Source organism: Chlorocebus sabaeus, chromosome 13, assembly GCF_047675955.1.
Source record: "Chlorocebus sabaeus isolate Y175 chromosome 13, mChlSab1.0.hap1, whole genome shotgun sequence".
In the NCBI taxonomy this organism is placed as follows: domain Eukaryota; kingdom Metazoa; phylum Chordata; class Mammalia; order Primates; family Cercopithecidae; genus Chlorocebus; species Chlorocebus sabaeus.
This window is the reverse complement of record NC_132916.1, coordinates 32,047,867-32,071,007: the sequence shown is the minus strand read 5'-3', so window position 1 is coordinate 32,071,007 and position 23,141 is coordinate 32,047,867. Positions and strand designations below refer to the sequence as shown.

Here is a 23,141-nt window from a genome sequence, read left to right as displayed (position 1 = left end):
CAGCTTACTGTCGTATTTTTAATTCCAAGGATCCCCTTTTATCTTTCAATGTCCTTTTATTTTTTTCATTTTATTTTTAATTATTTATTTATTTTTGAGACAGGGTATCGCTCTGTCACCAGGGCTGGAGTGGGGTGGCACGATCTTGGCTCACTGCAACCTCCATCTCCTGGGTGCAAACAATCCTCCCATCTCAGCCTCCTGAACAGCTGGGACTACAGGCACGTGCCACCACTCCCAGCTAATTTTTGTACTTTAGTAGAGACAGGGTTTCACCATGTTGTCCAAGCTGGTCTTGAACTCCTGGACTCAAGTAATCCACCCGCCTTGGCCTCCCGAAGTGCTGGGATTACAGGCCGTAAGCCACTGAGCTCAGCCTAATGTCCTTTTTTATACAGCAATCTATTCTTATGCTATTGATGCAATATATTATATTTTGTCTTTTGAGATATTAGTCATAATTAAAGAAATTTTTTTTCTCCCTGAAATTTGCCTTTTTCTAAATTCCTTTTTTTTTTTTTTTCAGACAGAGTCTCTCTGTCTCCCAGGTTGGAGTGCAGCAGCATGTTCACAGCTCACTGCAGCCTTGACTTCCTGGCAATCTGCCCACCTCAGCCTCCTGAGTAGCTGGGACTACAGGTGCCTGCCGCCATGTCTGGCTAATTTTTGTATATTTTCTAGAGACAAGTTTCGCCATGTTGCCTAGGCTAGTCTTGAACTCCTGGGCTCAAGAGATCTGCCTGCCTCAGCCTCCCAAAGTGCTGGGATTACAAGTATGATATTTCAAGTATTTGGAGCCACTGTGCCTGGCTCCAAATTCTTTTCCTTCCTGTTTGTTGGTTTTGGTCTCTGTCTTTCATACCACAGGCTCACACTTAGTGAGGACTCTAGAATGCATATTGTCACTGGTGGGCTTCACCGGGAAGGGCATCTTGCTGGGCTGCCCCATCTGAACCCCACTTCAGTGTGTATAAGTCTTGTCTTGTGAGCTGGTCAGTTTCCCAGAGTTTTCCAAGGTCTCATCTGGGTGGATTGCCTCCCTGCAAACAGTCTGGCGGTGAGAGAGCCAGGGGATGCAGATCTCTGCTGAGGAGGTGAACTTTCTCTGAATTCTGTTTTCAGTGTCGCACCTCTCTCTTCAGCTGTGCCTACGTCCCTGAGATCAGAGTAAACCTTCATTCTGTCAGGGTTAAGGGGCTGTCACCAGCAGCACAGGGGTGGGAAGGAGATTCAGTGTTGTTTTCAGTCCTCCCAACTTCTGCTTTTGGCGATTCCTGGGACTTCCAGTTTAAGAGACTTTCTGGGTTCTGTGGTGTGAACTGTGTGCTTTTTTGAGAATAAAAAGGCCCAGTTTCTTGGGTCTGCCAGGTCAGTTACCTCTTGTTCATCCACTTCGCAGCTTCTACAATTTTGTTGCTTTTATTCCCTTTTCCTTCCATTTGTCATAGTGTATTTATGCCACTTAAATTCCCTTTTCCTTATTATGACCCCTCATATATGTGCCAAGCACTATTCCAACAACTTTACATCATATGCAGCGTAACTCATTTAACTTACACGCCAGTCTTAGCATCCCTGTTTCAGGCATGAGGAGCTGAAGCATGCTGGGGTTGAGATTCTGGGCTCAGGCCATGGACATGGTCAAGCCGGAATCCCTGCACTGAGCCAGTGAGCTTCCCATCCAACTTGTACATTTCTTGTAAAACATTTTTTTCTAATTTTCAGATTTTGCTATTCACATTCCTTTCAGTATGAATATCATATTAATATATCTCTGAGCTGGACCCTTTCTCACAAAAATTGGGGGAAGCCTGGACTTCCTCTCCGGAGAGTCCTCTAAGCTCTCTGGGTTTCATACTTAGTTCAAAGGAGTCTTTGCTGGTTTTGGTCACTGGTAGGTCAGTCCAAGGATCCATTCCCAGACGGTGCTGCCACGTCTTGTTACTGCTGGAAGCAAGCAGTCCAGACAGTCCTCAGGTGTCCCCTGAGCTCCTCAGCCTTGCAGAACCCACTCACCAGCTCCTCCAGCTACCCCGTGGCTAGGTCCCCAGTGCTTGCCTGCAGCCTCCACAGGGTTCAAGCGGAGAGAACGGACCCTCCCACCAATTTCCTGATTCAGATAGGGCCCGGCTCTTCACCCCTACCCAACAACACACACAGTGTGGCCTTAGAGCCAGATAAGGCGGTCTGAGTAGTGCACAGTACTTCTCTTAAAGACTAAGTTGTTCAATCTTAAACAACCCATCTTGAGAATGTCAATATCCAGTCAAGCCTTCCTTTCTAGAAGGTCACTCACCTTGTAAGAAAGGATGGAATTCAGCTAACTATATGCCCAACTTACATGGCTACGGCCCCTTTGTCAGATAGCTGCCTTTCTGCCTCTTATATCCCAATGTCCGCAGCCCAGTTAAGTCCAGAGTCTTCCCGGCATAGTAGCCTCCTTTCCTAGACTCACTTTCATAATCTTTTTGGTCCTGGCCCCTAGCTTCTCATATACTAATGTGGTTTCACCTGCATCAACCCAGGATACAAACCTCAGCCTCTTCACGAGTTTCTGCAAGAACTTCAACCATAGCAAGCATTTCCTCATTTCTGTGGCTCTTCCTACAGATCGGGGTCTGAGAGGGCAGGAGGTCACACGTGCAGTGCACAGCACCCTATCCTCTCCCCTTCCCTGTGGCCTCTCTTCTTCCTGGTCTCCTTCACCCCACCTTCTGCTAGTCAGTTGCTTCTTGCTGATTTTGGCCTTTAGCACCAATTTATCTTCCCTTGTACTGAGTAAGAGCCCTGCAATTGTCATTCAGGTGTCCATTTCTCCCCAGACAGCTCCAGTGCCTGGCAGAAAGCAGAGGGTCCCGCCAGTTTCAAAGGTGAAATTAAGCCAATCAGCATTTCCCAGTGGCAGTCTTTGGTTCAGGAATGGGATGTGGCCCAGTTCCAGCCAATGAGATGAGAGGGATGTTAACCAGAAGTTCTAGGAAAGAAGCTTCCTTGCTCCTCTGTGGAAGTCGCCTGGAGAGGCTCTCCCTTGTGCTGGGTGGGAAAGGGGGAAGCATGTGGCCTGGAAGCAGCTGGCAACAGAACTGTGACCATAAGGGAGGCCAGGCATAAGATGATTCAGACCAGATCTTTGGTGATGTTATTGACCAACTGTTGGGTCACCCTTGCCTAAGCTCATTGGACTCCCTGCCACTGAATGCCCTTTAATTTTATTTTTATTTTTTGAGATGGGGTCTCTCTCTATCGCCCAGGCAAGAGTGCAGTGGCACAGTCTCAGCTCACTGCAACCTCTGCCTCTTGTGTTCAAATGGTTCTCGTGCCTCCGCCTCCCAAGTAGCTGGGACTACAGGCATGCACCACCACCCTGGGTTAATTTTTCTTTTCTTTTCTTTTTTTTTTTTTTTTTTGAGATGGAGTCTCCCTCTGTCGCCCAGGCTGGAGTGTAGTGGCGTGACCTCAGCTCACTGCAAGCCCCGCCTCCCAGGTTCACGCCATTCTCCTGCCTGAGCCTCCCGAGTAGCTGGGACTACAGGCGTGTGCCACCATGCCTGGCTAATTGTGTGTGTGTGTGTGTGTGTGTGTGTGTGTGTGTGTATTTTTTAGTAGAGACAGAGTTTCACCATGTTAGCCAGGATGGTTTCGATCTCCTGACCTCGTGATCCTCCCCGCCTCGGCCTCCCAAAGTGCTGGTATGACAGGCGTGAGCCACCGCGCCTGGCCTAATTTTTCTATTTTTAGTAGAGATGGGTTTCGCCACTTTGGCCAGGCTGGTCTTGAACTCCTGACTGCAAGTAATCTGCCCGCTTTGGGCTCCCAAAGTGCTGGGACTACAGGCATGAGCCACTGCACCTGGCTGAATGTCCTTCATTTTTAAAAAAGCCAGTTTTGAGCTGTTTTTACTATTACTTGCAAACTTACTTCCCTCTTCTTTCCTCCTCTATTCTCCAGTCCCAGCCTCTAGGTTCACTTCTAGTTCATGTGGGCTTATCATAGATATGGTCCACACTGAAGTTGGCTGTCCTTAAGACGAATTGATCAACCAGTTGCTTTTTATTCACCAATGAGTTGTGTGGTTTTTGTTTGTTTGTTTGTTTGTTTGTTTGAGCATGAAAATTTCAGACTGCATCATCTGTATTCAGATTCAAGTTTTGTTCTAAGGACAATGGTTGTATTCTTGCTTTTTTGTTACTAAGAAACCCATCTTGGAGATCTTCCCTCAAATAAAGGGAGATGGAACCTCAGGTGATAAACGTCTTTATTCTAGAAACTGCAGGCAATCCCCAAAACTATCTTTTACATGAACTTTTAAAAATGTAGAGTCTCTCTTTGATGGGCCTCTCTGTCCACCTCCCCTCATCTCTTGCCTTTCTGCGTTACACCCCTTTGCCATAGAAATTGAGCCCAGAAGCAGTAACTGTTATCAGCTGAAATTACAGGTACTCATTACTTTATTTGAAGTCTGTCATTCTGGCTCTTTGGAGCACACATAGAGGTTTGACTGAGACTCACATTTACTAATTCTAGAAGCTTCTCAGTGCTCTAGGCAGAGTACTGAGGGCACTCTGGGTTTGTTTCTCCTATCTAACTTTGGGGAAATATCGCAGGCGGGAAAGAGAAACCTAGTGCTTGGAGATCACGCATTTGAATTAAAGCTCATTTGTTACCAAGAAATACAACTCAAAGCAGAAATGATCACAGAGATAACGTTTTAATAGAACAAAGGAACAAAGAGTAAAGGGAAGTCTTCCTTTGAATTTTAATGAATGATGTTTTTTTCTGATAACAGACATCTGACATCAATCACTTCTGTGAGAGAAAGGAATCAGTTCTAAAAGCCTGTACTAACATAGATTAAGATGAGATCTCCCACTTTAACTTCCAGTTTCTTTCATTCATTCAGTAATAATTATTTGTTGATTTCCTACTACGGACTAGGCTCTGCACTACATGCTGGGGTTACCAGTGGAGAAGGGGTTACCACTGCACTACATGCTGGGGTTACCAGTGGAGAAGGGGTTACCACTGCACTACATGCTGGGGTTACCAGTGGAGAAGGGATTACCACTGCACTACATGCTGGGGTTACCAGTGGAGAAGGGGTTACCACTGCACTACATGCTGGGGTTACCAGTGGAGAAGACCTATTCCCTGCCATCTTAGAATTAACATAAGCCTCACTGTGACCAAAGAAAAGTCCCTGATGTTGTCCCTCTCAGTTCTCCCAGCTGTCAGCCACCTGCCCTTACCATCCAACCCCTTACCAGACACAGCCCCTGGGATAAGGGTCTCTGGGCTCTGCTCCCACCAAAACTGCCAGATCTTGAGGCAAATGCTTCCACTCAGTCAGTCCTTGAATATTAGCCAGGGTCCCAGGCCCAGAGCCACAAGGAGAGGAGGCCCTGTCTGAGAGGAGCCATGTTTTGGGCCCGAGAGAATTTGAGTGAGTCATTCTTTCCTTGGATGAGAGTGTTTTTTACTTGATTCAATCACCAACTTCCTATGTCTTTAGCACATGGCTTGACTAAAAACAAGACAGAGTATTATCAGCTCTGAGAGGACCCTGCTGATGGCAGGGGCCCTTGGGTGGGGAAGGATAGGGAATATGTCCCTAATTTTTGTATTGGCTGCACTAAGCACCCCGCAAGGGCTCCAGAAATATTCGTGATAGTGAAGCCCATCATGGAGGATGTGGGAGCAGGTTTCAGACTCGGGGCACTGGCTAACCTACAGCCACTGGGCTGACAAAGCTTTTAGTTTTATTTTAATGATGAAATTTGAGACTTAACATTTATGAGAACCATTATCAAATATGTTTGCCAGTATGACAAGGAAAAATTCTGTTACCAATCAATTAATTCATACCAGTTTTAAAAAATAGAACTAATATTTATTTATTTATTTATTTTACTTTAAGTTCTGGGATACATGTGCAGAATGTGCAGGTTTGTTACATAGGCATACATGTGCCATGGTGGTTCGCTGCACCCATCAACCTGTCATCTAGGTTTTAAGCCCCACATACATTAGGTATTTGTCCTAATGCTCTCCCCACCCTTGCTCCCCACCCCTCGACAGGCCCTGGTGTGTGATGTTCCTCCTGTGTCTGTGTGTTCTCATTGTTCAGCTCCCACTTATAAGAATTCACACCACTTTTGATTATCACAAAAGAAATGGGTGTTCTTGTGCAGAAAATATAAAAGAAAAATATTACAAAGATAAAAATTATATCACCAAGGAATCATTACTATTTTTTCTTTCTTTTTTGTTTTTTTTTTTAGGCAGGGTCTTGCTCTGTCGCACAACCTGGAGCGCAGTGGCACCATCACAACTCACTGCAGCTTCGCCCTCCCCACTGCTCAAGCATTCCTCCCACCTCAGCCTACCGAGTAGCTGGGACTACAGGCACGCACCACCATGCCTGGTTAATTTTTTTCTTTCTAACTTTTTGTAGCGACAAGGTCTCCCATGTTGCCCAGGCTGGTCTTGAACTCCTGAACTCAAGCGATTCTCTCAGTGCAGCCTCCCAAAGTGCTGGGAAGAATCATTGCTCGTAACATCTCTTATATTTTGCAAATCATTAGTTTTTTCAAAATAAAATTCTATCCCACATATTATTTTGTAAACTGCAGTATTTTAGCAAACATGTATTGAGAACATTTTAAAAGTTTCATTCCATGTTCTTCTATGACAACCTTTTCGGGGGTGCTTTGGGTATTCTGTGATTTAGGTTGTTTTTTGTTTATCTTCACTACAAAGAACAGTTTTATCTTTAACTTTCAAAGATCCCTGCTTGAGTAGTTGAAGCTAAGATCTGGCCCCATGGAAGGCTGACTTTTGGGTTAAGAAGTGATAGACTGGGGAGTCAAGAGATCTGGCACCCACTCTTGTGTAGTCTGACTAATTAGGTTAACCATTTGGTGCAAAATGGTAATCACAAGCCTTATACCTTCCATAGCCCCTAAGGTTCTCAAACTTGTGTTGAATGATGTGGAAGGAAAGCTGTGGGGCCTCTTGAGTGTGGGAGGCTGTTCTCCCTTCCTTACCACAGGAATGGAATCTTAGCTTTTCTTCCTGTTCTCTCTCCATGCTCTCTCCTCCCTACCTTTACTGCAAATTGGTGTCCAAAGCTCTAGTTTACTAGGTCTTATCCTAATGAGAGAAAGGGTACTTTTTGCCCCTTTGTAATCATGGCCATATCCATAATCACAACTAAGCACTCCTCCAACCCAAAGCATCGTACTGTTCCAGCAGACCGATGCTTTAAGTTAGAGATAAAGCAGTTCTTAGGATTGTGAAATGTCAGAGCCATAAGTGACCACAAAGATGATCTAGTCCCTTGTTTCCTTCTCCCGTGTTATAGACAGTCAATGATTTCACCCATGTCATTGGGTTAGTGGTAGGGCTGGAACAAGGGGAAGTGCCAGGAACCATGAGGTGGAATGATGAATTAGAGTGTCTTTGGGCACAGACTGCCTGGGTCAGACCTGTATCTACCCACTTCTAAGCTGTGTGTCCTTGGGCAAGTTATTTAACATCCCTAAGTCTCAGTTTCCTTATCTCTAAGATGGGGATAGTATCATAATACCTACTTCATAGGATTGTCGTAAATGGGATGCAAAATGAGAAGGGTTTCACACGTAATTCTTCAGTAAACGTTAGCTATCATTGTTATAACAAAGGTTGTTTTGGCAGTAGCACTGACTGCCAGTCTAAGACAGAGTCCTCTCGATCTGATGCTTGTGTTGGAAAACACAACTCTTTAGGACAAAAGCCATTTTCAACGTGAAGGATGTCTTTAACAGCAGCTGACAGAAGGATTACTCTTCAAATGGAGGCTACTCTAAGTAGATTTGCATTTGGGAGGCCCCCAAATTAACTTGCTCCCTCTGGTTGCCTGTTAACCACCAGCCCAATAGCACTTGTGTGGAGAGAGTGGAACATGCTGCTTGTGGCCTGAGACAGAAATGTAACCACAGCGCCAAAGAAAATTAACAGCGTGGCACAACCTAAGCACCCTGTTCATGGGACAGGGATGTACAAGACTTAGAGAGATGCTAGCTCAGAGTGGTCACTTTTCTTCTTAACAGACCCCTCAGCTAATACCAGTTATACCATCAAATTTCTTTTCTCTTACATGTTTAACTTAAATTTTTCTTGGAATTAAAAACATTTAGGATTTTAAAAAATATTGATTTAAGTTATTAAAGGCTATGTTCCTGGTTGTATTAAGAAAGAAATCCCAGTAAGTTTATATATATATATATTTAAATAAATGTGTGTATATATAGATATATTTAAATAAAAATTATAAATATACATTTAAATAAAAATATAAATACATATTTAAGAAAAAACAAATGTATATTTAAATAAAAATGTAAATATATATTTAAATAAAAATATAAAGATATTTAAATACGTATATTTACATATTGATTAAATTTATTAAATTACATAATTTAAATGAATAATTTATTAAATTAAATGTCAAATATTTTGAATAATATGTTTAAGTAAATAGATGTTATTTACCTAAATGTATATGTAAAATGTATATATACACATATATATTTTTTTGAGATAGAGTATCGCTCTGTCGCCCAAACTGGAGTGCAGTGGCGCAATCTCAGTTCACTGCAAGCTCTGCCTCCCAGGTTCACACCATTCTCCCGCCTCAGCCTCCAGAGTAGCTGGGACTACAGGCGCCTGCCACCACGCTCGGCTAATTTTTTATATTTTTAGTAGAGATGGGGTTTCACCGTGTTTGCCAGGATGGTCTCGATCTCCTGACCTCGTGATCTGCCCGCCTCGGCCTCCCAAAGTGCTGGGATTACAGGCGTGAGCCACTGCGCCCAAGCAATCCAGTTTTTGTTGATTTCAGCTGTAGGCTTTATTACCAAGTTGGCCTGTTAGATGACAGTGGCTGCTTCCCCCATGCACCCACCTTGAGGAAAAGGACAAGGACAATGGTAGCCCATCTGGGAGGAGGCAAGGAGGTTGGGCCTGAGGATCAGAGTGAGAAACGCTCACAGAGCTGGGGAGGAAAACCAGCAACTCCTTTCTTTTGGGTAGATTCTGCCGACCCTTTTTCTTCTGTTACAGGACTTGGAGAATATTTCTGATTACTTAAGAAACATTTTTTTTTTTTTTAATCCTAAGAAGCACTTTAGAGTGAAAACTGGTCTAATATCTCAGCCCATTCCAGGTGCTTCAAGTTCAATGTAGTGTGGCATGTATGAGGCCACGGGCGTGAGTATAATAACCACTGCAGCTGGGACAGAGATGCTATCCAAATTTAAATCATCCATCGTCTTTCTTTTCTTTTCTTTTTTCTTCTTTTGCTTTCCTTTCTTTCCTTCCTTCCTTCCTTCCTTCCTTCCTTCCTTCCTTCCTTCCTTCCTTCCTTCCTTCCTTCCTTCCTTCCTTCCTTCCTTCCTTCCATTTTTGATGGAGTTTCACTCTGTCACCCAGGCTGGAGTGCAGTGGCGCGATCTCAGCTCACTGCAACCTCTGCCTCCCAGGTTCAAGTGATTCTCCTGCCTCAGCCTCCCAAGTAGCTGGAATTACAGGCATGCACCACCAAGCTTCCTGGCTAATTTTTGTATTTTTAGTAGAGATAAGGTTTCTCCATGTTGGCCAGGCTGGTCTCAAACTCCTGACCTCAAGTGATCCACCTGCCTCGGCCTCCCAAAGTGCTGGAATTACAGGCATGAGCCACTGCACCTGGCCCATCCATCTTATTTTCTTTTCTTCTCCTCTTCCTCTTTCTTCTTTAGTGAAATCAATTTATATGAAAGGAAAAGGCAAACTACCGAACCTGCCTTTTCCCACACAAAACAACAAAATTTGATGAACTAAAGTAGTGAACTACTTCTTGCTCAATTAATTACAAGGCTTTGACTTAAAACAATTTTTTATATTTTCATAATAAATTTCAGAGGAGAGATTTCTTACGTACTTCTAATGTGCTCTGCACATATATTCAGGGAAACCTCAAGTTGTTAATTGCAGTTTTTTTCACTCTCAGTAACTGGCCAGGTTGTGGCCTAAACCTTAATTAGCCCTGGTTGATATTTAGTCCTGGCTAAATTTGTTTGCTGCTCATCCCTACGAGTAAGCCACATGTTCGTAGAGTGGATGTTTCATCTTGTAGGAAATACCTGTGAATATGCCAATATCCCAGAGTGGATGAAATGGGCAATGGGAAGCCCTGCTCCACTTTACAAATAGAAAGGAAAAGAAAAGGTCCCTTCGCCAGCATAAATTGATTTCCCACAGAAAATGCACTGGGGCATGAGAATGAGTAGTCACCCTTTCCCTGTTTCTATCCTGTGCAGGTCCCACCACGTTGAGGTGGGTAGAGATGCTTACACACACACAGGTCTGGAGCCAAAGTCAGGGCCAGCTTTAATGAACTGTACACATGTGTTGTGGGCAGCCGCTGAGTTAATGTGTACAAACATGGTGTGTGCACACACCTGGATAGGCACACTGCTCTGGGAATCACACAGCCTCTCCTGAACAATGATGCTGTTGTAATATTTCTTTTTGTTTCATTTGTTCAAAGTCAAACATTCACTCTCTCAGATCACCAGTGTCTTATAAGCCTGGTGTTGGCCCACACTGCTGCAGGATTGGGACAAAGAGATGATGTTACAGTCTGGTTTCTATGGCAACAGAGGAGGGGTAATGAAAACTGAAATGTTGGAAACACCCATTCTAACCATTGTGACATAATTCAGGTTATTACAAGGACGTAACTACCAAAGAAGCAGAAGTGTCATTACCTTGCAGCTCATATCGACAAAAAGCTACACTGCACATTTCTCTTAGTTGGGCTGCTAAGAGGAAGGAAACACGAAACACACACACACACACACACACACACACACACACACACACACAGGCCTCATTTTCTGCATGTAAAATGTGTGTGTTCTTTAAAAGCCAGTGGTTGGCTGGTTTTCCGGACATGATGTGGTTGAAGCTGTCATCGTAATGGAAATTCATTGCTGTAGCTATGGTAAATCGAGTTTTCTGCCTGTGCTGAATGCATTAGTCTAATGAGATGTTTGCAGCTGGAGCGCAGGGCTGCTGGAGACTAACTGTGAGCTACTAACACGGGTGGAAGATAGCTTTTGCAATACTCGGTTTGCATGTGCTGAAAGTCATCTGTCTTCTGAGTCAACACTCCTGACCTGGTAAACAACCTGCTCAGGGCTCTGGTGAACAAGCTGTAGGTAAGGGAGATGCACAATTGGAGGCGTGCCGTTGACACGGGATCTTTCTCTTGTAACTGTCAGCATGACAGGTTACCTGTTTTAGTTTTTCTGGGTTGCATGCCTACCTCTATGGCAACGCACAGGAGTGTCCTGCACTAAAACCACTGAGTCCAGTGGGTAAACTTTAGCTCCTCATATGCAAAGTACAGCATTTGATTTATTAACCAGATCTCAGAAGGGAAAATGTAACATTGAATTACATAGTTTATAAATTTGGGCTATATACATGTTCATTACTCTTTAACTCTACATTTAAATACCTAGAAAGTTATTTTTTTCCAAATGTGAACTCAAGTAACCGGTTAGTTATTTTTTTTCCCTTCATGATAATTTTGCTTTGTTTTGCTTTTTAATTTAAAAAAACTATAGTATGTCTTGGGATAAAAATATTTGCCTAAAATTTGGTTATTAAAATTGGTATGTTATGAACATGTAAAAGTGGTTTTTTAAATTTAATTTTATTTCAAATATGCCAGGTAGAATATTTTACATGTCTTTGTGCTGGTATTTCCTAATTTATCAGGCATAAATAAGAATAATATTTATTGCTAGTTTCTGGTTTTAATTCATTTTTGGGGGAAAAACCTGGTGACTATGGAGTATTAGCAGCAGTTTTCCCAAGCTCAAAATCACCTCCTTCCCAGGTGGAGTGCTGCGATTTGAACCAGCTTCCATGTGCTCCTCCCAGAGCATGAAGGGTCCTTTCCAGGTTACTTGCTGGCTGGACAGGAGCAGTGGATGAGGCCAGGGTGCAGGCTGCTGAGCTGTTTTGCTGAGTTGAGGTGCTTGAGTCAAAGTTCTTTCCACTATCTGTGATCATGAACGAGAGGTGTCTCTAGATTCCATGACGGTACTCATGAGGGTTAGACAATCGGTGGCTTTCTGAGAAAGTGGTTTTTTACTGATCTCAGACACTACAGTACTTGAGAAAGTAATCCAGGCACTTGAGAATCAGGGTGTTCTGTTGTATGCTGTTTTTCTTTCTTTTCAACCAGAGGAACCATTTTTGAAGAATGAGGATTATAGCTGCGTTTTTTTCTCCACTTTTTTTTTTTTAAAGCAAAATAGAATATCTGGAGTGAAAGCATAAAAATGTAAAAATAACTATAAAGGAATTCTTAATGTGTTAAACTATCCGGGGGTTATAAAATTTCTGTGGAGCATTTTTTGTGTTGCTTGGTAGAATGAGTCTGAAAAAATGAGGGGCTATTTGAGCAACAGCAGCTGGGTGAAGATTACCTGGAAAATCGGTACTGTGTGATCGTCTAAACTCAAATAAAAGGTTAACGTAGAATCTTCAGTTTTAGGGAAGTTGGTGGCTGCACAATCTTTGACTTTTAAACAGGCTTTTTGACAGATTAAAAAAAAAATGAATGTGTTTTCTTTAGCTTTTTAAATTGTGTATGCAGATGAGCTTTGAAATATTTTGGTAAATTCATCAGTTTGCTTCATTTGTGGAATTAAAACAAAAGTGCAAATCCCACAAAAATCCAGTTCTTTCATGTTTAACGTGTTTACATTTCTACCCTGTGCCCCCAAAATTACTTTTATCTTGCTGCAAAAAAAAAAGAAAAGAGTAAATGAATGGTAATAGAAAGACAAGAAAACAATAAGAGAAACAAGAGTAAGTTGCTTTTCATCATTTCTTTGCTTTTGATGGTGTGTTTTCGAGGCCAGGGAAACCAGCAGAAGCAGTTTCACTTTCTGGTTCTCGACTCCTGGGGGCGAGGGTGAAAGACTGTCTCCTCTAGCAAGCGGCAGGTAAGGTAAGCAGCTCAGCCTACAGAAAACAAGCCAGACCTAAATACTGTCACTTGCTGCAAGAACTTTTATAATGAGAGTTCAAAACAGTATTGACTTTAAAAAATATTCAGTAACATTTCCTATTAAAAAATTCAAACACTACCCCAAAGTACAAATACTTTTTTAATTTTTAAAATTTGAAATGATGAGAAAATCATCTCTGCTGTTTATGTATTTTTACTCTCAATTTTGGATCTCAAATACTTCATTTCAACACGTTTAAGGAAACTTAACTGAAGTTCCCTGAAATCATAACAAGGAATGCTTGGAGAGGAATAACCTTTCTGGGAGTCTGGAGGCTGAAATGTTAGAGTGCTTCATAGGTCTGTTTACAATTTTGTGTGGCCTGAGGACACATCACACACGTGTCCACACATCCTTTATGACAGGCACCTTAGAGAACTTTTGGTCCAGGCAGAGGTGGTGGCTGGAGCTTGAAAGGCACTTACAGGGCCCTGTTAGGGATCTGCGGGACAATTTTCCTCCCCAAGTCCCTGCCCCTGGAAACCTCAATATCACATGGGTAGATACCAGGGAGCTGGGATGTGCTCATCTCACTCCACAAGTCCCAAAGAGCGCGGGAGGCGATGCTACCCCTCATTGGGCTGGGAGCCTTAGGATAGCAAGCATCTCCAGTGTCATTCTTCCCCTGAGTCCTCAGATTGTATTTGGGGATGGAAGGGGAAAGCAGGGAAAGGAGATGAGAAAAGACCCTCTTTTAATCTAATTGTCATGGAGCATAAAATCTTGTCTAACATTTTGCGGATGAAGTTTGTGAAAGCAATTGCCTTTGGTGTGATCACACAAGCTTCTCTCTTTTGGTGGGCAAATTCGACATTTCTAAGAAGGAACTTTTAAAACATGTCTCCCTGGACATCTTCTTTCCTCATTCTGCAATCTCTCAAAAGGCTAGTTTTAGATTTACACGTTTTTTAATGTTTTCATTGCCTTCAAAAGCAGACAGGTGAGGCGAGACGAGGGGGATTAAAAATAGCCCCTGGGAGAGACATTAAACGGCTTGGTACAGATATAATGTAACAGAAGCCACCAGGGTATCTAGTAAATTACTCTAAATTTTAATTAATGAGTCACAAAAGCCACACCACAAGCTTTAAAAATTACCCTTTTATCAATAAGGTGATAATTAACTTTCTCTGGAATTAGCAGTTCTCTCAGCCCCGGGGCAGTAGGCAGCCTAGTAAGTTCTCTGGAATGCTGCCAATTTTTAACAATTGGTCTTTTGGCAAACCTACTGGATTTTAATTCAAACATCTATTGTGACATTTTCCAACGTGGTCCACAGACCATTAGGATCACCCAAATCATGGTAAAATTTCTAAGGTCAAAAGAGTAGCTTGAAATGTTTGAATTGCATTTGAATATGTCACTTTATCTTTCTTCTTTTTTTTCTTTTCTACCTTTCCCCACCCTAAACTTCTGCATTTGCAAGAGCGCAGTACTCCAGTCTGCTGTAAATCTCTACTAGAGTCTCTGCTGTACATTGCCGTGGCGAACCCTGCATTTGTTGATATGCCCATACTAAGTCCGAACGCCTTGGCTGCCAGCCAGTGGGTTCTAAGCTTTTTTCATTGTTGTTGCACTCATCTTGGTTTCAATTCTGGCAAGGGCTCACTCCATGTTTTTGCAAACTCTCACCCGCGGTTTGTCAAATGCTGATCTTTAGATTGAGACTTGAAGAGGCACTTTGGGCAGCAGGGCCATTTTGGACATGCTTACAGAGGCTTGGAATTTAGCTTCTTCTGATCTGCATATATTAATGTCTGAAGAGGCACAGACAGGAGCATTCAGCATTGCAGAGCAGCCTTCCCCACAACAGCCCTTCTCAGACATGCACACGCACACACGCGCACACACACACACACACACGCAACCCTCCCAGTGCTGCTGGTCACTGGTGGGTGGCATTCAGGGACAGCCTCAGGAGGGACACTGCTATTTGGGTATAGCATCTGGAAGGCAAGTGGTGATGGATGCAGATCATCCCTTCAAAAGTCAGCCTCCTCTCTTCCCTCTGGATCTTTCAAATGTTAGCACTGCTGGGCTCCTGCTTCTCTCAGCCAAGAGACGTGGCCAGGGCTGGATACCGGTGACAAGGCTTCCTGCTGTGTAAAGCAGGCAGTTCTGACACAGACAAGAACATCCCTGCCTTCAGGCAGATGGGGTGGAGACCAGCAGCAAGCTGCAATTGTGCATTCTGGAATAAATCAGCACTTAGCAATCCGGAGAAGCCCTTTGCTACTGTGGAGGAGATAAAACACCTCTTGCTTCTTGGGATGATTATTTCTTGGGCTACTGTTTTAGGACAGAAAGGAATTTACTACCCGGTGGCAGTTCTCACTTTGTATTAAGCTGAAAAGTCATTCCATTGAGTCCATTTGACACTCTGAAGTAATGGGAGCAGATTTTGACAGCCACATTGCATGTTTCCCAGGGATGACTATCACTATACCAGTTTTACTAGTTGTCTTTTAGCCCAGTGATAAGAAACCATATAAACTTCTCTTTACTCTGCCACCAACTCAGACACATGCTGCCTAAATTTTCATTTGTGGGGAGGCAGATGTGATTTTTTTTTTTTTTTTGGCAGTTGCATTTTTTGATCAGATAAATGCAACCCACCATTGTTGATTTTCAAGAATGATTGAACATTCCTGCAGCCAGACTGTCTTAGTCTTTTGAGAAATTGGCTGGGCTGAGGAGTGGTCTTACTTTTTCCAGAAAACACACAAGACAGAAGCAGAGGAGTGGAGCAGGCTGTTACGATAAAATTAGTATGCTGGGAAAAAATAGCGTCAACACTGTGCTTTGAAAGGTGGTGATGTTGTCTGCTTAGCCCCGCGATGGTGACTCAACTTTGGGGAGCTGAATATTTGGTAAACAAAGCCTTGCCCTTTTCCTTTCCCTGTGCTGATCATTACAGAGAAGCCCTCATTGTTTCAAAACAGAAATATATGGCCTGAAAGTAATCCTAAAGAAATGTGCAGCCTCCCATGAAGATGAGTACTCAACTTGGGAACAAGGCAAAGAATTGCCTTGGCTGGGTCTAAATCTAGCCAGGGGAAAGTGGTATGGAGCAAAGAGGCAGTGGGATAAAACAAAGAGAAAGGAGCCTGTTCCTTCTCCCTTCCAACCCAGCACTTGACCTTCACTCTCCCTCTCACACCCCCAGTGCAGTTCAGAAAGGATTCAGTAATAACTATGAGTACCATACAGCTCTTAGCTCATAGACCATAGGGGCCTTTTCTTTTGAATTGAAGAAAAGATTTTCTCTTCTCCTGTCCTCTTTTGTCCACAGGTCATCCTGGGACATCATTGCTCTGATGAGAAAACCAGGGTTGAACACTAAGTTGTATGTTTTTTCCTGGTGTCTAGAGCCAGGGCCTGCCCCTCTCACCAGGCCCATGAAACACTTGGAGCCACCACGTCTAAGGCCCTGCCTTGGATGCAGCTTCAAGTTGGCCTGGGGCTGGCCTCGGGATTTTAATCCTGTTTTGACAAGGAGTCTGCCTTGGTGAATAAGCAAAGGAAGAATCAGAGAGAAAAACACAAGGCGAAAGCGTATTCCAGGGCATTCATGCTTTTGGTTTTGGATACAGGATTTGGGGGTCATGTAACTTAATTCCTTTGGGCCTAACCATTTCTGAGTGATTATAGGACTATAAGAATCTTTCTCATTCTTTGTCACATTCCAAAGAAGATGCTGACCTCTTTCCTTCACAGTTCTTTAGGATTTAGTGCCCTCATTATTGGGAAATTTTGGTGATGTCAAGGCTTTATCAAACAATTAGCTATTAAAACATGCTGTTGATTCCAAAAAGAATAACTCACAAATGTTGCACAATGCGTTGGGTTTATTGATCAGTAAAGAATTCCACTGTGGGAATGGATTTCTGTCATTTTTTCAGTCATGAGAAATCTGTGGTCATTTGTTGGATTCAAGCAAGATTTGGTTCATGCGGTTGCCATTGTGGCCTGTGCTGGGGGAGTTTGCCTTGAGACTTAGGAGTCAACCCAGCAGCCATCTGGGCACTGCCCCTTATATTGGAAATTCTCCCTTTCAGATGCCAAAAGTGCCCAAGCATATTCGACTATATCACTTTTAAGACCTCGTTTGCAAAAAAGCTTCAAGTGGAAAGCTGTAGATAGCGTTAAATTTTGGTATGCAAATTACAAAGCATAGAAACAGTGGGGGAAAAAGCTGGTTCTAATGCTCGAAATCACCACCCACGGTGTGAAAATATAGCTCTTGTTTTGAGTGTCTTAACATAATTAGTACCAGAGACTTAACATAAATAAAGAGGGCAAACGGCATGGTGGGGTTGTGTTGGTGCCTGATGTGGAAATGGTTAATTGGTCCCACAGTGAGAAACTGTACAACCATGTGTTGCTTTAATGAGACCAGGTGAGTATAAACTCTCTCCAGGGATGTGAAGTTAGTACTCGATTTGGGAGGTGATATGTGTGAGAATATGTGGGGACCAATGATTTGATGGTATAGAGGATTGGTTCTTTCTTTCTAGGGCCCTCTCTTTTAGTTAGAAGTCATTTGGCATGAACCCAGTAAAGAAGAATAAAGCAACTAAGAGTGATCAGACAGTAGAATAAGAAAAAAGTACATTGAGTGATTTTTTTTTCCTATTTTTTTTTTGAGATGAAGTCTTCCTCTGTCACCCAGGCTGGAGTACAGTGGTGCGATCTCAGCTTATTGCAGCCTCCGCCTCCCAGGTTCAAGAGATTCCTGCCTCAGCCTCCCAAGTAGCTGGGATTACAGGTGCCCACAACCATACCCAGCTAAGTTTTGTATTTTTGGTAGAGACAGGATTTCACCATGTTGGCCAGGCTGGTCTCGAGCTTCTGACGTTAGGTGATCTGCCCACCTTGGCCTCCCAAAGTGCTAGGATGAAGGCGTGAGCTATTGCACCTAGCCTACAAAAAGGTACATTCAGAAAGGTTTGTCTAATATGTATCTCCCTGGAAGCAGCCCAAATCTCTGTTCAGGTCAAATGCTGAGAAATTGAGTTCTTATTCATTGGCTTGGCTCCACGGTAGTGTGAGATTAACTGGAAGTGTAATTGTTTAGAAAACATATTTCTGGGCACAGGTTAGGTCATTGTTTTTATGACTATATTTGACATTTTCATGCCTGAAGAAAAAAAAAATTCCATTGGACCAAAGACCCAGCTGGTCCCTGTAAATTTTTAACAGCAGATAATACAGGTTATGGAACTTCCGGGACAAAGTCAAGCAAACTCAGGCCACGTTTTGGCAGAGATTTCCTGTATTCTGCGTGTGTACTTTGTGAATTGAACATCAGTTTCAGGGGTTTTCTTTCTCATCCCTGAGAGTGCAGATTTAAAACAGAGTAAGGAAACTTTATGCTGGAATCATGGTGCCACTGAAGTCCCAGACCATTTTCCAGCTAGCTCACTCCTCTGTGGAAAAGTTAAAATGACAACTAAAACAATATGTTTGAGGGAAAAGCATCTAACATTCAAGGAAATAGTTAAAAGCAAAAATCTATACTCTGAGAAGTGATCTCGAAGTGAATCCTGGATTCTTAGACTAAATGGGTTTCAAGGCCTCTCTCCCAGGTCAAGGCCCAAACTCCCCGCTAACGTCTCGGAAGGAGGCAGACAGCACAAGACTCTATCCTTCCATTGTTAGGAAGCTCCAGTTGTTAGCAATTTCCTACCTTTCTTCTCCAGTACCTTCTTCCTCCCCTGAGAGCCTACTTGTGTGTTCAGAGCTGCACATAATCCATCTAAATGGAGCTGTATTCCAATTCAGAAAAGCCAGTTTCATGGCCACCAATGTGACCTAGGGTGAGTATCGTGGCATCCCTGAGCCTCCTCTCCTCCCTGGAGATGTTCTTCCTGTCAGTCCCCACTGCTGAATGGTTCAAAGGAAGCAGTATGTGGAAAAGGGCTTTGTAAAGCATAAATGCTGTACGGACGATAATACACATTTGCATCAGTTGAGCATTATGTGCTCAGGAATGTGGAGGGAAGCATGAAACATGCTTTATCTTACTTACCGTGTTTGATCCACGCAGGAAGTCAATACAGGAGGGGCTGTTTTTACCGCCAACATACAGATGGGGAAACTGAGGCTTATATTACACATAACTAACTTATTGAGGGCCACACGGCCCTAGGAGTCTGTGAGTCTTTCCTCCTCTGGTTTGAGCAGTGGCCGGGGCATCCATGTCTTTTCACCTGTGAGGGTTGAAGAGAAAGAGCTCTTTCATGCTGAGCGCCAGCCTCTCCTGCTTGGCCTGGCAGGGCCACTCCAAGTCCGGCAGGTTCCAGAAAGGAAATGATTCCCTGGTGTTTCCACTTGGAAAGGCATTTTTGATCTATGGAAAATTTCTTTTAAAGCAGTGAGCTCTTAGGCCTATCAGACCCACCCCCCATTTTTATTGCAAATATATTCAAGCACCTGGTTTACAATTCTGAGGTGAAATTCCTGGATAATATAACTCACTCCCACCCATAAGTTTCATGAAAAATTAATATAATGTCATAACCAAAATATAAAGAAGAATGAGGCAAAGTATTTGCTAATTACTTCCAACGCAGGCACCTGCCTCTGGGCAACAGAACGAAGTGATCGGGGGCTGACACCTGCCCCCAGAAGGTCAGGCCAGGCCACCCCTCCAATGCAGTCTAAGTCAGAGGAGTGGGATTGGTGACTCAGATAACATGAGCTGCTGCGGGTAGTGTGATCTTCCAAAATGATACACAACTCTTGGAATTCTGAAGAAAATAAACAGTTTTCCTTTGATTTATGTACTAATGGCATTTCTGGAAAATAAAGTGTAAAATGTCTATTACAGCTGAGCAGAAATACCTATTGCTTATTTGTAAAATAAGTTAGTCCCAGGTTCAGAAAAGCGGGGTATTTCTATACGGCGAGACAATGCTTTCATTGTGTGGGACTGCTCCACCCATTGAGGGACACCCAGCATCCCTGGTCTGTGCCCTCTAAGTGGCAGGAATGCCCACTCTGCCCCCAGGATTGTATCAGATACAACCATCACTGACACATTTCCGAAATGCCCCTCTGCCGAAGCTGTTACCATCACTGTTTAGCACTTGTGGATCACAGCGGCCACTCATTTTACTTTCTCCTGCCTCCCCAAGCACTCTGATTAATTAAGGCTTAGAAAAAAGATGGTTCTGTTTTGCCAGTTTCCTGCATGATCACTATGCAGAGCCCTTTCAAAGATCATGGGAGGAACTTTGGGGTGCCCTTAACATTCTAGGAAGATGCTTGCTAGTGAATTTCTTCTGAAAACTATAGTTTTCAGAAGACCCTTTCTATCACATGTCAGTCTCCTTCAGATTATGCATAGGCTTTATCACATGTATGGTGTTTTAGAAAGCACCTTTGTACGGCCTGGCACGGTGGCTCATGCTTGTAATCCCAGCATTTTGGGCGGCCGAGGGCGGCGGATCACTGAGGCTGGGAGCTCGAGACCACCTTGGCCAACGTGGCGAAACCCCGTCTCTACTAAAAATACAAAAATTAGCCAGGTGTGGTGGCACACACCTGCAAGCCCAGCTACTCGGGAGACTGAGGCCTGAGAATCGCTTGAACCTGGGAGGTGGAGGTTGCAGTGGGCCAAGATTGTGCCGTTGCACTCCAGCCTGGGTGACAGAGTGAGATCCTGTCTTAAAAACAAACAAACAAACAACAAACAAACACCTTTGTAAAATCCTCACTATTCTGTAGGTTGGCTTAAAATGATTAACACTTCCCGAGGGACTGTGATGGTATTCACACTTACCGAGGGACTGTGATGTTGCAGGCATTGTGGGTATCCACACAACAGCCCAGAAACATATCACCATTCCATGTCACAGACCAAAAGGCAGAGATTCAGTGAGCTTAAACAAATGTACCAAGATCACCTGTTAAGTGGTATAACTGGGTCTCAAATTCAGGTGTGTCTGACTCTAAAACTCACACCTTTTCTCCAGTCTGACTTGCCACTTGAATTAAGTGGCTCCACAGTGAACTTTTTTATCCATGCTGTTGAAACCCCATTCTGAGGACTTTCTCCTTGTTCAATACATAAGAACGAGGTAAGGGAATAAAGATGGCCACAAATTCTTTGACATTCCTTCCATGGAGATGTGGGGTCTAACTCCCCTCCCCTTGACTGGCATGTGTTGCTTGGCTCTTGGGGTTGGTGGAAGTGACCTTCCAGGATGGATACATGGAGCCTCGCAGCTCTACTGGGTCTTTGGACGCTAGCTCTTGGAACCCTCAGTCACCACGGGACTGCCCTGGGCACCACTGCCCGGAGGCTGCCATGCAGTGAGAAACCAAAGGCACATGGAGAGGCTCTGGAGGAAGAGACACAGAGAGAAAGAGGCGGGAGACATGGAGGCATCAGACACATGGGTGAAGAACCCATTCTGGATGTGGACCACCAAGTCCCAGCCACCACAGCTGCTGCCACACAGACCACAGACAAACCGCCCAGGCAAGCCTCTCTGAATTCCTGACTCACAAAATGGTGAGCTATGAGAAGCTACCAAGTTTGAACTTGTACTTAATGCAGTGACTGATAACCGCAGCAGGTAGTCACGGCATTCTTTCTGTTGTATTGTGCCTTGTTTTTGATGCCTAAGAAAGCATGATCTTCCTGCCGAAAAAGTAGGCAAAGATTCACTATAAAATATAGTTGACCTCCATTTGGTAGAGATTGAAATGAGAGAGAGAAGTTTTGTTCCATGACCATTCTGTAAACCATTCCCCACCTCCACCTTCAAAATGTATCCAGTCACACCATCTGAAGTGTGTTTTCAGTGGGCACTGTTATTTTAATGTGTATTTAATTTTATAGTTGGTTTACATATATACATATACATATACATATATATATAATATTTTTAGAGATGGAGTCTCACTCTGTCACCCAGGCTACAGTGTAGTGGCACGATCTCAGCTCACTGCAGCCTCTGCCTCCCAGGCTCAAGCCATCCTCCCACCTCAGCCTCCTGAGTAACTGGGACTATAGACACCCACCACCACCCCAAGCTAATTTTTTGTATTTTTGGTAGAGACAGGGTTTCTTCATGTTGCCAGGCTGGTCTCGAACCCCTGAACTCAAGCCATCCTCCTGCCTCCACCTTCCAAAGTGCTGGGATTATAAGCATGAGCCATCTTGCCCAGCCTATATTTATATTTTTAACAATAAACATGTGATTTGAATTTATTAGTGTGACATAAAGTTTCATTAAAATGTATTCATTTAAATAGGCCATTTAAAGATTTAGTAAATATTAGGAATGCAGGAGGTGTACTAGTTAGGGTTCTCCAGAGAAACGGAACCAATAGGGTGTGTGTGTGCGTGTGTGTGTGTGTCTGTGTGTAAAGAGCTCTACTACTAGGAGTTGGTCAAATGATTATGGAAGTCAAGAAGTCCTGAGATCTGTGATTGGAAGCTGGAGATGCAGGGGAATCTATGGTATAGTTCAGTTCAAAAGCCAGCAGACACGAGACCCAAGAAGAGCTCATGTTTTAGTTTGAGTCTGAAGGCAGAAAAGAAAATGTCCCTGCTGGAAGGCAGTCAGGCAGGGGGAAGTCCCTCTTGCCCCATGGAGGGCCAGCCTTTTTGTTCTCTTCAGGCCTTCGGTGGATTGAGTGAAGTCCCCCCACGCTGTGGGTTGCCATCTGCTTTACTTAGTTCACCAATTGAAATGTTAATCTCTTCCAAAAACCCCCTCACAGAAACACTTGGAATAATGTTTAACCAAATACCAGGGCACCCACGGCCCAATCTAGTTGACACATAAAACTAAACATCAGAGGAGGTATCGGACATGGCAAATATTACAAAGGTTGCACCCCAGGTCTGAAGCTTGGTAAGCACTGCTTTGAGCTCTAGACTGTCCCCGTCTCTGGTATGGAGGGTTTGGAGCTGAAACCCTGGTGGTATTGTTCAGTTCATCTACGGGGACTGTGATCCTCTGACTGTTTTCCATAATGTCTCCTGGGAAGGTTATCTTTCATTTTCAGAGCATC

General features: G+C 43.6%; 1 protein-coding gene across 9 annotated transcripts in view; it reads left to right on the top strand.

The window, feature by feature from the left end:
• Window positions 1–10,818: 10,818 nt before the first annotated feature.
• The window catches only part of SCML4 (Scm polycomb group protein like 4), a 127,169-nt gene continuing 114,846 nt past the window's right edge, over window positions 10,819–23,141 (top strand). For 2 of the 9 annotated variants that reach the window (XM_008007434.3, XM_008007432.3), the window contains exon 1: window positions 11,034–11,240. Coding sequence is in view for 3 of the 9 variants with exons in the window: in XM_073022387.1 (XP_072878488.1) it covers window positions 10,999–11,023 (25 nt within the window). In the remaining 6 variants the exon portion in view is untranslated. The other 7 variants (XM_073022387.1, XM_073022383.1, XM_073022388.1 and 4 more) reach the window with 7 other exon arrangements.